This window comes from Salvelinus sp. IW2-2015, linkage group LG17, assembly GCF_002910315.2.
Source record: "Salvelinus sp. IW2-2015 linkage group LG17, ASM291031v2, whole genome shotgun sequence".
Taxonomy (NCBI): domain Eukaryota; kingdom Metazoa; phylum Chordata; class Actinopteri; order Salmoniformes; family Salmonidae; genus Salvelinus; species Salvelinus sp. IW2-2015.
In genome coordinates, this window is record NC_036857.1 from 30,215,930 (window position 1) to 30,233,011 (window position 17,082).

At 41.5% G+C, this 17,082-nt stretch overlaps 1 protein-coding gene across 3 annotated transcripts in view; it reads right to left on the reverse strand.

Moving 5' to 3' along the window:
* stat6 (signal transducer and activator of transcription 6, interleukin-4 induced) overlaps positions 1–17,082 on the reverse strand; it is a 58,701-nt gene that overhangs the window by 28,356 nt on the left and 13,263 nt on the right. For 2 of the 3 annotated variants that reach the window (XM_070448078.1, XM_024005527.2), the window contains exons 2-8: positions 16,519–16,663; positions 11,259–11,401; positions 10,912–11,056; positions 8,003–8,086; positions 7,472–7,661; positions 2,334–2,443; positions 1,865–2,013 (exon numbers count right to left, since the gene is read on the reverse strand). In XM_070448078.1, the coding sequence (XP_070304179.1) occupies positions 1,865–2,013; positions 2,334–2,443; positions 7,472–7,661; positions 8,003–8,086; positions 10,912–11,056; positions 11,259–11,389 (809 nt within the window). In that variant the 5' untranslated portion in view covers positions 11,390–11,401; positions 16,519–16,663. The remainder of the gene's footprint in view (positions 1–1,864; positions 2,014–2,333; positions 2,444–7,471; positions 7,662–8,002; positions 8,087–10,911; positions 11,057–11,258; positions 11,402–16,518; positions 16,664–17,082) is intronic. The other variant, XM_024005528.2, reaches the window with a different exon arrangement.

The following is a 17,082-nucleotide window of genomic DNA, read 5'->3' on the forward strand; positions in this document are numbered from 1 at the left end:
TAGCCACAGTGCATCCTTTATTTAAAGGGGGAACTCAAGCTGATCCTAACTGTTTTAGGCCAACTTCTATTTTGCCCTGTTAATCAAAAGTGTTGGAAAAACTTGTCAATAATCAACTAACTGGCTTTCTTGATGTCTATAGTATTCTCTCGGTATGCAATCTGGTTTCCGCTCAGGTTATGGATGTGTCACTGCAACCTTAAAGGTCCTAAATGATGTCACCATTGCCCTTGATTCTAAGCAATATTGTGCTGCTATTTTTATTGACTTTGCCAAAGCTTTTGATACAGTAGACCATTCCATTCTTGTGGGCCAGCTAAGGAGTATTGGTGTCTCTGACGGGTCTTTGGCCTGGTTTTCAAACTACCTCTCTCAAAGAGTGCAGTGTATAAAGTCAGACAATGCTGTCTCAGCCACTGCCTCTCACCAAGGGAGTACCCCAAGGCTCGATCATAGGCCCCACGCTCTTCTCAATTTACATCAACAACGTAGCTCAAGCAGTAGGAAGCTCTCTCATCCATTTATATGCAAAAAACACAACGTCTTATACTCAGCTGGCGCCTCTCCGGATTTTGTGTTAAACGCTCTACAACAAAGTGTTCTTAGTGTCCAACAAGCTTTCTCTGCCCTTAATCTTGTCTTGATTAACAAAACAAAGGTCATGCGGTTTGGTAAGAAGAATGTCCCTCTCCCCACCGGTGTGATTACTACCTCTGAGAGTTTAGAGCTTGAGGTAGTCACCTCATACAAGTACTTGGAAGTATGGCTAGATGGTACACTGCCCTTCTCTCAGCACATATCAAAGCTGCAGGCTAAGGTTAAATCTAGACTTGGTTTCCTCTATCGTAATTGTTCCTCTTTCATCACAGCTGCTAAACTAACCCTGATTCAGATGACCATCCTACCCATACTAGATTACGGAGACTTAATTTATAGATTGGCAGGTAAGGGTTCTCTCAAGCAGCTAGATGTTCTTTACCATTCGGCCATCAGATTTGCCACCAATGCTCCTTATAGGACACATCACTGCACTCTATACTCCTCTGTAAACTGGTCATCTCTGTATACCCGTTGCAAGACCCACTGGTTGATGCTTATTTATAAAACCCTCTTAGGTCTCACTCCCCCCTATCTGAGATACCTACTGCAGCCCTCATCCTCCACATACAACACCCGTTCTGCCAGTCACAATCTGTTAAAGGTTCTAAAAGCACACACATCCCTGGGTCGCTCCTCTTTTCAGTTCGCTGCAGCTAGCGACTGGAACGAGCTGCAAAAAACACTCAAACTGGACGGTTTTGTCTCCATCTCTTCATTCAAAGACTCAATCATGGACACTCTTACTGACAGTTGGAGCTGCTTTGCGTGATGTATTGTTGTCTCTATCTTCTTGCCCTGTGCTGTTGTCTGTGCCCAATAATGTTTGTACCATGTTTTGTGCTGCTACCATGTTGCTACCATGCTGTTGTCATGTTGTGTTGAAACCATGCTGTGTTTTCATGTGTTGCTGCCATGCTATGTTGTCGTCTTAGGTCTCTCTTTATGTAGTGTTGTCTCTCTTGTCGTGATGTGTGTTTTGTCCTATATATATTTTATTTAAATCCCAGCCTCCATCCCTTTAGGAGGCCATTTGCCTTCTGGTAGGCTGTCATTGTAAATAAGAATTTGTTCTTAACTGACTTGCCTAGTTAAATAAATGATGTCTGAGTGTTGGCGTCTGTCTGTGTGTAAATTTAAATAACAAGAAAATAGTGCCGTCTGGTTTGCTTAATATAAGGAATTTTATGTATAGCATTTGCTTTTACTCAAGTATGACAAATGAATATGTTTTCCACCACTGCACACACACGCGCACAGGCCTCACCACGTCTGCAGAGGGCTGAGGTTGTCATCGAAGGGGTGTCCAATAGTAGCTTGATGCTGTTCCCACCTCCAGGCTTTGATCCTGCTGATCAGACGAGACTGACACTTCTCCAGACTAGACACTGCCTCCTGGAGCAGCTGGACACGCTTCTGCAAACAGACACATGAACACACACGAACACACGTACGCACACATAGTTTAGCTTATAGAGAGAGTTATGCAGAGAAAGGCAAACACAGATTACAGTACTGGGAAACTCCGACCTCAGGGAGAGACAAACAAAACTAGTTTAGATGGCCCTCCGGCCATAGAGATCCACTTAGAGTATAGGTGTAGCAGGGTCATGTTCAGAAGGGCACACCGTAGCAAAATGTTTTAGACAACTTCAGGTATAGTCTCTCATGACAGATGTAACAATAGCAGGCTCACACGTGAGAACAACAATTGTGTGTGTTACGTAATAGCTTACCTTGGCTATGACTTGGCCATTGTACTCATGCTGTTTGATGTTAGTCTGGAGTTTGGTGACTTCTGACATGCTGGGGTCCATCCCATTGGTCTGGGTCTGCTGGAGAGTGCCTGTCACCCAATTAAATGTAACATTTATTTATTTTATTGGGCCGTTTACACATGCAGCCAAATGTGGATATTTTTTCCACTAATTGGTCTTTTGACCAACCACATCAGATATTTTCACATCAGTTCTTTTCCAGAGCTGATCTGATTGGTCAAAAGACCAATTAGTGAACAAAAATATCAGAATTTGCCATGCTGTGTAAACGCAGTCAAAGTAGCCTTGTCCGAGCCAGAATGGCCCATAAGTCAGGAGCATATCTCCTGTTCCTATAGCGTGAGGCACAAGTCAGGGGAGGCGACTGCCCCCTCTCACTGAAGCCAAGGAAGTTCAAGGACGACTGCGGTACTGCAAGCATTGTTAGCAGAAAACAGGATCCCCATTATTGTGAATGGAAAAATTACTATCTTCATGGTTAATCTTAGTGTAAAAAAGAAATAAAAATTGAAGACAATCATGGTACCAATAATTGCTTCTAACACACCAGATGTATGTCCTTGAACCGATTATTTTAAAATTGTGCACAGAAGAAGTTATAAGGATAATTTAGTTGCTTATTGCAGCCTGCAGTAACCCGGCCGGCCTTCAAATTGAGTTACTCAATGAGAGGGGGCAGCACTGAGCTAGCCTGCAACTTCACTTCCTGGAGAAGCTCAACTGTGCATGTTATGTCTCCATGAGACGCCATCTTAACCGACTTAATTTGGCTTAAATGCGCTATTGAGGAATTAATGGAATTAATGGTGTCATTTGATCAATGGCTTTGTCCAATCATATATACAGTCATTGGTACTAGTACACCCCTAAACAGGATGCTAGTCTGTCGCAGGGCCTTGGAGGAAAATAATGCACACTGGGCCTCATTTCAACTAGACACAGAATAAAATGGCTGTGTTTACACAGGCATCCCAATTTTGATCTTCTACCCAATTATTGGTAAAAGATCTGATCTGATTGGTCAAAGACCAATTATTGGCAAAAGATCACAATTGGGCTGTCTGTGTAAACACAGCCAAAGTCCGCCATGAGCTCAGGGCCCGTATTCACAAAGTGTTTCAGAACAGGAGTGCTTTTTAGAATAAGATCCCATGGACAGTGAGGGACCTGATCCAAGATCAGCACTCCTACTCTGAGACACTTAATGGATACTGGCCCAGCTCTCTGTTCCCAGTCTCTCAGCAACAGGGAGTTCCTTCCTATATTTTATGTCTGCTAAAGTCATCAGGCAACAATGTACTCTATGTATCCTGGGAGATATTCAAAAGCTAGTCAAAAGCTCTGTCTTTCCCTCTCTCTGGCTATGAAAAGCCAACTGACATTTACTCCTGAGGTGCTGACCTGTTGCACCCACTATAACTACTGTGATTATTATTTGACCCTGCTGGTCATCTATGAATGTTTGAACATCTTGAAGAACGATCTGGCCTTAATGGCCATGTACTCTTATAATCTCCACTGGCACAGCCAGAAGGGGACTGACTGGCCACCCCTCAGAGCCTGGTTCCTCTACATCAGTGGTTCCCAAACTTTGTATAGTCCCGTACCCTTTCAAACATTCAACCTCCAGGTGCGTACCCCCTCTAGCACCAGGGTCAGCTCACTCTCAAATGTTGTTTTTTGCCATCATTGTAAGCCAGCCACACACACACTAAACAATACATTTATTAAACATAAGAATGAGTGTGAGTTTTTGCCACAACCCGGCTCGTGGGAAGTGACAAAAAGCTCTTATAGGACCAGGGCACAAATAATAATAATACATAATTTCGCTCTTCATTTAGCCATCTTACATATAAAACCTTATTTGTTCATCAAAAATTGTGAATAACTTACCACAGGTTAATGAGAAGGGTGTGCTTGAAAGGATGCACATAACTCTGCAATGTTGTATTGGAGAGTCTCAGTCTTAAATCATTTTCCACACACAGTCTGTGCCTGTATTTAGTTTTCATGCTAGTGAGGGCCAAGAATCCACTGTGGTTGCAAAGGGTATCAGTGTCTTAACAGCACGATGAATATAGTTGAATATAGTTGTGGAGAGTCCCTGTAATCCTAGATTCAGATCATTCAGGTGAGAAAAAACATCACCCAGATAGGCCAGTCGTGTGAAAAACTCATCATCATGCAAGCGGTCAGACAAGTGAAAATGATGGTCGGTAAAGAAAACTTTAAACTCATCTCTCAATAAAAAATAAACGTCAATACTTTGCCCCTTGATAAGCAGCGGAATTATGTTGTAAAAGCGTTGCATGGTTGCTGCCCATATCATTGCATAATGCAGAAAATACACAAGAGTTTTGCGCCATCAGTACAGATACCAACACATCTTGACCACCAAAGTCCATTTGATGTCACAAAGCTGTCCAGCACTTTAAAAATATCCTCTCCTGTTGTCCTGGTTTCCAGTGGTTTGCAGAAGAGGATGTCTTCTGTTGACTCATCCAGCTGTAACGGATAGAATTCACTGGCTTGTATGCGAACCAGTAGTTGTTTCAAAACATCTCCTGCCATGTCACTGATGCGTTGTGAAACAGTGTTGTTTAATGAAGGCATGATCTGTATATATTTTTTTGCATTTTCCCCCGGCATTGTCCCAGCCATATCCTCTGCAGCAGGAAGAATTAAGTCCTCCACAATAGTATAGGGCTTGCCTGTCCTAGCCACTCGGTAGCTCACCATATAAGACGCTTCTAGCCCCTTCTTATTAATGATATCTGTTGCTTTTATACATGTCTTACTACTCGAATGTCGTCTTAATTCTCGCTCCAAAAACTCCAGTGACTTATTTTTCAAATTGACATGTTTCGTTTCTAAATGTTTGCGCAAGAGTGAAGGTTTCCTGCGAGAGAGTAAAGGTTAATGTGATTGGATGTTAATTATTTGACTAGGCAACCTGTATTTGACATTGTGTTGTTATTTCGCTGAACACTAGATGGCTTAATTTGATTTTTGGCAGTGAGAAAAAAACATCACCCAAATGTATAGCCCCGTTGGGAAAGCTAGATGGACTGTTTGAAAATGTGAATTACATTTTTATTTGGCGTACCCCCGACGGCATTGGGAATAGCCGCTCTAGAGGTTCCTAGTTCCTAGTTTCCTGCCTTTCTAGGGAGTTTTTCTTAGCCAACATGCTTCTACATCTGCATTGCTTGCTCATTGGGGTTTTATGCTGGGTTCTGTATAACCATCTGCTGATGTAAAAAGGGCTTTATAAATACATGTGATTGATTGAACCATGTTTGGCTGTGAAAGCCATGATTTCCATTGTGGAAGACCCGTTTCATATGAATTGACTTAATCTTGACACCATAGGGATTACAAACTCTGCTACATCAAGCTGCTTCTACCATTGAATTGGAATAGAATGTGGTTGGCCAGGTTCTCAAACTAACAACAGTGAGGAATCTGGAATAAGAGTTGACCTTGGGGGTACAACTAAATTCCTCAGAATAACTATGAACCACATACACTACATGACCAAAAGTATGTAAACACCTGCTGGGCAATAATCTCATTCCAAAATCATGGGCATTACTGCTCCAATGGCGGCAAGCTTTACACCACTCCAGCCGATGCTTGGCATTGCGCATGGTGATCTTACGCTTGTGTGCGGCTGCTCAGCCATAGAAACCCATTTCATGAATTTCCAGACAAATAGTTATTGTGCTGACGTTGCTTCCAGAGGCAATTTGGAACTCGGTAGTGAGCGTTGCAACCGAGGACAGACGATTTTTACGAGCTACACGCTTCAGCACTCGCTGGTCCCGTTCTGTGAGCTTGTGTGGCCTACCACTTTGCAGCTGAGCCGTTGTTGCTCCTAGATGTTTTCACTTCACAATAACAGCACTTACAGCTGACCGGGGAAGCTGTAGCAGGGCAGAAATTTGACAAACTATCTCGTTGGAAAGGTGGCATCCTATGACGGTGCAATGTTGAAAGTTACTGAGCTCTTCAATACGGGCCATTCTACTGCCAATGTTTGTCTATGGAGATTTCATGGCTGTGTGCTCGATTTTACTGAAATAGCCAAATCCACTAATTTGAAGGGTTGTCCACATACATGTATTGTAGTTGACAAACTAGTCTGAGCATGAGTAATAATCGATACAGTATATTTAGGTTGTGTCCCAAATGGCAACTATGGGTCCTGGTCAAAAGTAGTGCATATTATAAGGAATAGGGTGCCATATGGGGGCCAATTTGTCAGAACATTAAACCCAGATCAAAGAAGTATGTTGTGTTCAATTCTGTAGCTTCCATCCAGATTTGTATAGGTTCCAACTGGCAAATTGACAAAAAATGTATGTACTCAATATACAGTCTTTTTGGATAAAAGTGTCTGCTGAGTGGCATATAGGGACAAATCCTAACGTCCACTAAAGTCACATTTTTACGTCACATCCCATAAAAGTCCATGCATGACTAAGGGGGAAATATTACTTAAAGACATGCTCCGGAAATTTAGCGACAACTATTTTTCAACTTGGGCTGAATGTGTCAGTTTGTAGTTCATACATGCATAATCTACGAGCAGAATTACTGTTTTACCTCAATTAGCCACAAAATCCCTAGTTTAAAAGCGAGTGTTTACTAGAAACTGTGCGGCACCATTTTCCCTACATTTCCTCCCACATGGACCAGCCCACTAGCAATTCGAGTTCCAGCCAATGAGATTCAGAACCTCGCCATTTAAGTGGCAGCTAGCAAGATGCACAATGACGTGGTGCACATAATGTATGCACGCATGACTGTAAGTCGATTTTTGATTAAAAACGTCTAAATGGGGCCACTTTTGGCTCGTGAGCGCTACTTTCAGAACTACTGGCTAAAAAGTATACAAAAGTACCAGAGAATCTCTTTATCCCCAGCCATCTCATGCCCCGGAATGGATTCATAGTTCTGCCTCACCCATAGCTATTTGCTATGCAAATGCTCAGCTCGAATTAGCATTGCGGCTAAGTGTGACATGTTTTGCTATGGGGAAATGCTAACTGTTCCCCGTCTTAGTAATGTGTGTCTTTGGTATTTCTCACCCTGCATGGACTCATAGTTCTGCCTCTCCCAGTTGAGCTCCTCCTGCAGCTGGTGGATCTGCTGTCTGCAGTCCTGGATCTCAAGCACCTTGAGCACAAGCAGGTCCACGTCCCTGGTGGGGGGGGCTGCAGCCATGGAATCCTGGGCTGGGGGTTGAGAGAAGAAGGCTAGGGCCGGGATCTGGGTAGACTGTGGAGGGGGAAGACAAAGTATTAGAGGTGTGTCTGGTGGTGGGGGCAGAGCCCATGGGGTTCTGGGCTGGGTTGGGGCCAGGGGAAGTGGAGTGAGGGGATTTGGGTAAACTATGGAGGGGGGCGGACTGGTATTACCTATTATGCCCACATATTAAACATTCAAATGTTTTAAAAGTCAAATGTAAAAAAGTCAATTTTTTTACACAGAGCTTTCTTGTCATATTAACAATCCAAAACATATTTTGTGTTGGAAGTGAACTTCTGTGGTTTCTGTGGCCCTCCTATGTGCCCCAAGACTGTGTTGGCACGCTGAGCTAAAGGCTCTGTTACACTTACCGCCTGACTGAGCAGCTCTCTCTCCTTCCTCAGGACATCCCTGACTGTGAGTACCAGTTGGAAGGGTTGGGAGCGGAACATATTCTGGAAGACAGGCAGAGTTCCCATCAACCACCAGACCATATCCACATAGTCAGGTCAGTTGATTCAATATAAGATGACAATATTACTGAGGACAACATGTTCCCTCTGAGTACTGAGAACTGTTAGACTGGTCCTAGATCTGTTTGTGCTATCTTGCTAACTCCATGTGTGACAATTACATAAGGACTTGGCAAGAGAGTAGAAACAGACTGGCACCTAGGCTACTGAACTGTATGCTTTCAAACCTGTATTTTCAGTTGTTCTCTTTACAGTAAACAATGGTGAGAAGGCCATGTATAAGGCCCTGAGTGGGCCACTTCAGTATCATTAGTGTGTATGTGTGTGTGTGTGTGCGTATGCGTGTGTGTGGACTTGACCAGAATGTCCTGACAAAATAGGAAAACAAGAACAATACTGAAAAGCAAAACTGCTATTTTAGGTTTAAGGTTTAGGGTCAAATGCCCACACCAGTAGAAATCCACTATTTAGAGCTGAAAGACGATGGCCGAAGATTACCCATGATGTTGCCAACAATTTAAGTCATCGTTTTAGTCAAAGTATGATATACACTGTGTACAAAACATTAGGAACACCTGCTCTTTCCATGACATAGACTGACCAGGTATATCCAGGTGAAAACTATGATCCCTTATTGATGTCACTTGTTAAATCCACTTTAATAAATGTAGATGAAGGGGAGGAGACAGGTTAAAAAAATATTTTTAAGCCTTGAGACAGTTTCCCGTGTGTGTCAAGAATGGATCACCACCCGTAGGACATCGAGATATCTTGACACAACTGTAGGAAGCATTGGCGTCAACATGGGCCAGCATCCCTGTGGAACGCTTTCGACACCTTGTAGAGTCCATGCCCTGACGAATTGAGGCTGTTCTGAGGGCAAATATTAGGAAGGTGTTCCTAATGTTTTGTACACTCAGTGTATTAGGGCTTGAAGTGACAAATCCGTAATGCCCACTTTGTACAAAACCATGAGCTAGATTAGGTTAGCAAGATAGTTAGCTAGCTAGCTAGATAAGGTTAGCATGCTAGCTAGCTACACTGACAGCTGTCAGTGCCCTATTTGTTGATGCTTATCAGCTCCATGTAGAGATTCCCACACCCAATTTGTGAATATGTATAAATAGCCTTCGTCCGCTGGTGGAACCTGAACATGCATTTCCTCTCTAGGACAGGAAATTGCTTTGAAATAGTGTCATCAACTTCCTCAGGGGGAGTCTCTCTAGGTTAGGGTTAGGTTTATCCCTACCACCTTCTTGAAAACAGTTTAGAATTGCATATCTGAAGAAGTGCAAGCTATTGCTAATCACTCCCTGTTCACCTTCACTTTCCCCACTGCAGTAAAAACTGCTATGTGTCTGAAGAAAAGTAATCTAGATTCTTCAGCTGTTATACATTTTCGGCCACTCTCCAACCTTCTATTCTTAAGTACATTTCTGGAGAAATTTATTTTTAAACAGCGAAATTATTTTTTAAGCGCTAGCTGTTTAAAAAAAAAAATCCTATCTGTTTTTTGTGCCCACCACAGCACAGACAGCCTTAGTTAAAGTGGTAAATGATCATAGAGCCAACACAGATGCCAAACAGCTCTCTTGTACTCTTGGATTTAAGTGCTGCATTCGAGGTTCGATTTTGGGTCCGTTACTGTTCAGTTTATAAATGTTACAACTTGGCAGCGTTATCAGAAAGCACAGCATTGATTTTCACTGCTACACAGAAAATACTCCGCTTTACATTTATGTGTCATTTATTTTAGCTCCACGGATACATTTTTAGACTGTATTGATTTACAGTTTTGCTTTTTCTTTGTCCAAAAATAATTGACTTGTTCAAAACAATTAACACAAACTGACACCAAATCAACTACCTCCGTCAAAACATACAACTTGTTATCTAATGAAAAGTCATTTCAATCAATTGTTACATAATGGCCCAATAAATACTAACTACAACTATCAATATACCCTAACATGGTTAACCTTCTTTTATACAATATGTCTGTGCCATTTGTTTGTACTATATTTACAGTATGACCTTAAAAGGCAAGTAAACATATTATCACATCATCGGCTGTATTAGTGTTACCAAAGATGACCAATGCAGAAAGAATGTCACTCAAGAGCATGAACATCCATAAACAAAAGGCTTAATTTTACCTTTTTCCATATCAACTGAGGGCCCCTCTATCTCTCCTTTGTCCTTGCTCTCGGCCTCTACCGTGGCCCGTTCTTGCAAACAGCAACTCAGAGGTGAACTCTTTTATGTCTGAATTAAGGACTGATTTCTGATCGAACAAGTATGCGAAGAAGTTTTGCTCATGTGCAAAAGAGGTTCACATTCATTCGAGTAATTTGTATCAGCTGTGACCAAATGTTTTTTTGAAATGATTTACACAACTGAGTTTTGTGTCTTTTGTAGAGTTGTGTTTACTGTTTAGCAACAATGTGCTTAGCATTTGCATTGTGTGTGAAAGCAATGAGAAATGACTTAGAGTTTTGCGAAAAAAGAATACTGTTGTGCTCATTATGTTATGATGGAGATCAAGTGGAACCCAGTTTCATTAAAAGTGACTGTAAATACTTGGATGGCTCACAACTCCCTCCAGCTAAATCAAGATAAGACTGAAATTCTTATTGTTGGACAGAAAGAGAATGTGTCCGCACATTTTAATATCCTGGTCAATAAAAAGAAAACACTCAGTAAAAAATGTTGGGGTTAGGGAAAATAGGATTTTGAATGGGAATCCATTTTTACAAGTGTGTGTGTGTTTGGTGGAGAGGATAAGTGTGTGTGTGTATCTACTGTACCATGTTCCTGGAGATATGCTGCAGCCTCATACTCTCCACCACATTGGGGTTCTGCCTGGCTAGATTCTGTAGGCAGGATATGATCTGATCGAGCAGGGTCAGAGCTTGGGGCTCCTGGTCTACCTTCTCTGGTTCAAAGTCCTCCCTGGGGAGGAAAGAAAGAAAGAAAGAAAGAAAGAAAGAAAGAAAGAAAGAAAGAAAGAAAGAAAGAAAGAAAGAAAGAAAGAAAGAAAGAAAGAAAGAAAGAAAGAAAGAAAGAAAGAAAGAGAGGTGTGTTTAGGGTGTGTTTGTGTATCCACTTTCCCACTTTTATTTGTAAAAATTCAGACTTTATGTGTGCGTCATACCATCTCTGCTCCTCAATCCAGTTGGCCAGGTAGCACCTGACGTCCATGGGAAAGGAGGGGGAGTAGAGCTCGTTGAGGGTCTGTGTGGCCAGATAGGGGATCAGCTGTTTCATCTGCGTCCACTGTGCCATGGTGAAGCAGAGCTGGAAGAGACAGGAATAAAGGACATTGAATGATGTAATATATCCATAAACATACAGGCTGCATCACAAATAGCACCCTATTCCCTATAGAGTGCACAATGTTATACCAGACCCTTTGGCTCAATTCATTCAAAGCCACATTGCTGTGTTATTAACAGTTAATGTGTCAGCTAATGTAGCTTTGATTGAATTTCATCTTAAACCAAAGGGAATAGGGAATACTTGAGATAAATCTGTGAATAAAAATCCATCATAAAGAGGTCATTTTTTTAAAGAAGATTGACACGAGGTCAATGTAGGGACCATGCATCATACAAACACCAAAACACCAGAGGGGTATACTACAAAGCAGGATCAGGATCGAGGATGTAGTCTTTAATTTTTGGGGGAAAGATAAGCTTGAAATGGGCATGGTCTAATTGATTTAACAAATATATATATATATATATATATATATAAGTTTAGCTATAGTTATTTCTTGTTGCTTATCAAAGTTACCTGGCTAACTCCTCGATTCTGCTTTGTAGTATACCCCTCAGAACATTTACTTTCAGACATGTCAATTATTATCCTAACTCAGTAATAAAATAACATACAGTAAGTCTCCAACAGGACAGTGGAGGGACTGAGACAAATACAATGTTTCATCATTATCCATCTAGTGTTATGTTAATAGCGCAATGCCGTCACCCCTCAACAGATTAAAGCAACAAAAACGAGAACTACAGAAGAAATGCGGTGCAAATGCAAGACATGCCGAGCAGACAGTACATGGCAGTAGGATAAACAGTACAGAACAAGACAGGACAGTCGTGAGACTGATCCCCAATCTATTTTGTTCTGAGTGTTCTAAATCTGGAACACATGGAGGAGAGGCTAGAACAAGACATGAAGGCAGTAAAAGTCTGTGTGCAAAGTGAGGATATAGAGAGGGTCAAGTCCCCAACAAGACAATACATTGCCTGACCCCCAATCTATCTTGTTCTGGGTGTTCTGAAATCTGTTTTGGGGAGGACAGGAAAGGCTAGCACTTTCTGTGTTGTTTTTATCTTTGGCCCACAGGTGTAGCTATACTAGAGCCAAGAGATGACAATACAGAAATGACGGTTTTGTGTTGTTACACATAGCTGAATATTGTCACATCTTAACACACCTATAGCCTATATTCACCTGTAAAACAAAAAGTAAAGAGAAAAAGTAAAGCGTGGTATTATTGTGTAACATGAGGTGAAAAGCACCAATACTGTATCTGATACTGTAGAGCTGGGACGATAAACTGAAAATGATCAACACTGACCATACGGATCACTTATCGCAAGCATTTTGACGATAATGTTCATTACGATAAGTAGCCTATACTAGAGAAATGTGAAGTTTGAAATTAAATATGTTTTCTCATATTTCTCAAACGGTTCTACAGCTGCAATATCGAGAGCATCCTGACTGGTTGCATCACTGCCTGGTACTGCAATTGCTCGGCCTCTGACCGCAAGGCACTACAGAGGGTAGTGCGTACGGCCCAGTATATCACTGGGGCTAAGCTTCCTGCCATCCAGGACCTCTACACCAGGCGGTGTCGGAGGAGGGCCCTAAAAAATGTCAAAGACCCCAGCCACCCCAGTCATAGACTGTTCTCTCTACTACCGCATGGCAAGCGGTACCAGAGTGCCAAATTTAGAACAAAAAGGCTTCTCAACAGTTTTTACCCCCAAGCCATAAGACTCCTGAATAGGTAATCAAATGGCTACCCGGACTATTTGCATTGTGTGCCCCCCAACCCCTCTTTTACGCTGCTGCTACTCTCTGTTTATCATATATGCATAGTCACTTTAACTATACATTCATGTACATACTACCTCAATTGGGCCGACCAACCAGTGCTCCCGCACATTGGCTAACCGGGCTATCTGCATTGTGTCCCACCACACACCACCCCCTCTTTTACACTACTGCTACTCTCTGTTCATCATATATGCATAGTCACTTTAACAATATCTACATGTACATACTACCTCAATCAGCCTGACTAACCGGTGTCAGTATGTAGCCTCGCTACTTTTATAGCCTCGCTACTGTATATAGCCTATCTTTTTACTGTTGTTTTATTTCTTTACTTACCTATTGTTCACCTAACACCTTTTTTGCACTATTGGTTAGAGCCTGTAAATAAGCATTTCACTGTACCTGTTGTATTCGGTGCATGTGACAAATAAACTTTGATTTGATGGGTGATCGTTAATGGGGCAATTGATGGCTACAACCATCAAACTAGTAGTGGTAGTTTAAAGGATAATAAATAAATAAAACTGTGGTGCACATTAATGTTATAAACGTATTGCTCTATTTTATCGTTAATCAATTCAGGAAAGTTATCGCATTATAGGTTTTTGGCGATAGCGCCCAGCTCTATGACTAGGACCCAGTTAAGTGGCACTACAACACTTTCACTTCTTCCTCTTCTCTACAGTATATGGCTGTGTGATCTACATCCAAAATGGACCCCTATTCCCTACATAGTGCACTACTTTTGACCAGAGCCCATCAAAAGTAGTGCACAATGTAGGGAATAGGGTGCAATTTGGGACGTAGCCTATTGCACCATTTGGGAAGCAACCTATGGCTAGCCCCATGGTTTCCTGTTTCTCTCTAACTGTACTGTACTGTCAGTTGGCATGTTTGAAGTGCAGAATTCCTAATCTTGGTCACATACTGTGATTAGTAGTTATTTGGAGTGCAGGACCCGTATTCACAGAAAGTCTCAGAGTATTCATATAATTGTATTCATAATGATCTAAAAGGGAAATATGATCGTATATCAGCCCTCTTACTTTAAAACCCTTTGTGAATACGAGCCCAGACTGCAATGTAGTTGATCTTAAACACGCACTTTGACAATGAGCAATCACCTGCTATTCTAGTCAAAGAGCTCTTCTTTAGTGAAAACATTTCTTGGCTCCCAAATGGCACCCTATTACCTTTAAAGTGCACAACTTCTGACCAGGGCCCATATAGAATAGGGTGTCATTTGAATAGGGTGCCCCCCCACATACTTTTGTATATACTGTACCAGTCAAAAGTTTGGAAAACTCAGTCGGTGTCTCAACTTGCTGTTGAGAATTTGAATAATAAAACACACCAGGTGCAATTTAAAAATGTGGTTGTGCATCAGCAGTCATTCAATTAGCCCATGACAGCTAACACTTTTTAGATTGCCAAATTAGTCTAGCGGACAGCTATCTAAACTTGTAGTACGCATGGTCAAATTACCGACCAGGGTGGGGCCCACTGATCATCAGTTATCATATTAAAAACGGCAAACATTTGCCTCCATCCTATGGCAAAGTGTGCAGAATTGCAAGAAATGAACTTTAAAACGGCTTCTCAGACCCACGAGCAACTGCAGCCCCTCGTGATGAGGTATGATTTTTTTGTGGCCCCCCACCCCCATCAAAGTTGTCAATCCCTGCTCCAGAGGTCAAAGGTTTGAGAGATATTGATTAGTACCAACTACCCAGTGGGCAAAACTGGTTTAAATGATGTTACAAACAGAAACCTGCTGTAATGGCGTCTTTTCAACCAATTTTGCTCTGTTGATGTACAGTTGAAGTCGGAAGTTTGCATACACCCTAGACAAATACATTTAAACTCAGTCTTTCACAATTCCTGACATTTAATCCCAGTAAAAATTCCCTGTTTTAGGTCAGTTTGGATCACCACTTTATTTTAAGAATGTGAAATGTCAGAAAAATAGTAGAGAAAGATTTATTTCAGCTTTTATTTCTTTCATCACATTCCCAGTGGGTCAGAAGTTTACATACTCAATTAGTATTTGGTAGCATTGCCTTTAAATTGTTTAACTTGGGTCAAACGTTTCGGGTAGCCTTCCACAAGCTTCCCACAATAAGTTGGGTGAAATTTGGCCTATTCCTCCTGACAGAGCTGGTGAAACTGGGTCAGGTTTGTAGGCCTCCATGCTCGCACACGCTTTTTCAGTTCTGCCCAGAGATTTTCTATAGCATTCCTGTCTCTTATACACATCTAGATGTGTATAAGAGACAGCAAACATAACGATGGTCATTATGGCCAAACAGTTCTATTTTTGTTTCATTTCTCCAAAAATTTCTCCAAAAAGTACGATCTTTGTCCCCATGTGCAGTTGCAAACCATAGTCTGGCTTTTTTATGGAGGTTTTTGAGCAGTGGCTTGCTTCTTCCTTGCTGAGCGGCCTTTCAGATTATGTCGATATAGGACTCGTTTTACTGTGGATATAGATACTTTTGTACCTGTTTCCTCCAGCATCTTCACAAGTCCTTTGCTGTTGTTCTGGGATTGATTTGCACTTTTCGCACCAAAGTACGTTCATCTCTAGGAGACAGAACGCGTCTCCTTCCTCGGCGGTATGACAGCTGCATGTTCCCATGGTGTTTATACTTGCATACTATTGTTTATACAGATGAACGTGGTACCTTCAGCCATTTGGAAATTACTCCCAAGGATGAACCAGACTTGTGGAGGTCTACAATTAGTCTTGGCTGATTTCTTTAGATTTTCCCATGATGTCAAGCAAAGAGGCACTGAGTTTGAAGGTAGGCCTTGAAATACACCCACAGGTACACCTCCAATTGACTCAAATTAGCTGCTAAAGACATGACATCATTTTCTGGAATTTTCCAAGCTGTTTAAAAGCACAGTCAACTTAGTGTATGTAAGCTTCTGACACACTGGAATTGTGATAGAGTCTGATAAGTGAAATAATATGTCTGTAAACAATTGTTGGAAAAATGACTTATGTCATGCACAAAGTAGATGTCCTAACCGACTTGCCAAAACTATAGTTTGTTAACAAGAAATTTGTGGAGTGGTTGAAAAACAAGTTTTAATGACTCCAACCTAAGTGCATGTAAACTTCCGACTTCAACTGTAAGTAGATGAATGCTGGTTTGTTTAGCTTAACCAAAACATTTGGCATAATAATGTATGCTACTCAAAGCATTTGAGCATGTGGATCTGATAAACAGAGATAGATCTCTTCGTGGCCATATAATAGAATAGGATGGACATTTGTCTGCCATCACCATACATAAATTATTAAAAACATCAGACTAATCCAAACATACCTTTTTACTGCGCTTTCTGATTCACTGACCGGTGTTAAGACAAGGACTCTTCTGAAGACTTTAGGAAAGGCAGCAGCTCAAAGGCAGCTCTATGAGGACACTCTCATCCTGTCCAGTGTTAGTGGGAACCTCCTGCTCTTCACTCCTAGAGTTAGAACATGTTACTTAGGTGTCACTCCAAAATATTACAGTACACAAAACAGATTTAAAAACCACATTGTGGACCACTCAGAGTTTTGAGACACTGTATGCAATCATAGTACATCATGTCACTGGTATCACCTATCATACATTAGATCACCTATATATACACCATTGGTATCCTATAGAATAAACAGTTACTTCTCAGTTAACAGGTGAACAAAAAAAGCCTGATAAGATATGTGAATTACTGTAAGGTTCTGGGTGTAGCTGGTGCAGAGGAGTCAGGCGCAGGACAGCAGAGATGAGTAACACAATGAAATTTACTCAAAATCTCCAAATACATGAAGTAATACCAAGCCCACAAACATCGGACCGAACTTACACTAAAACAATCACTCACAAAAACCATGGGGAAAACAG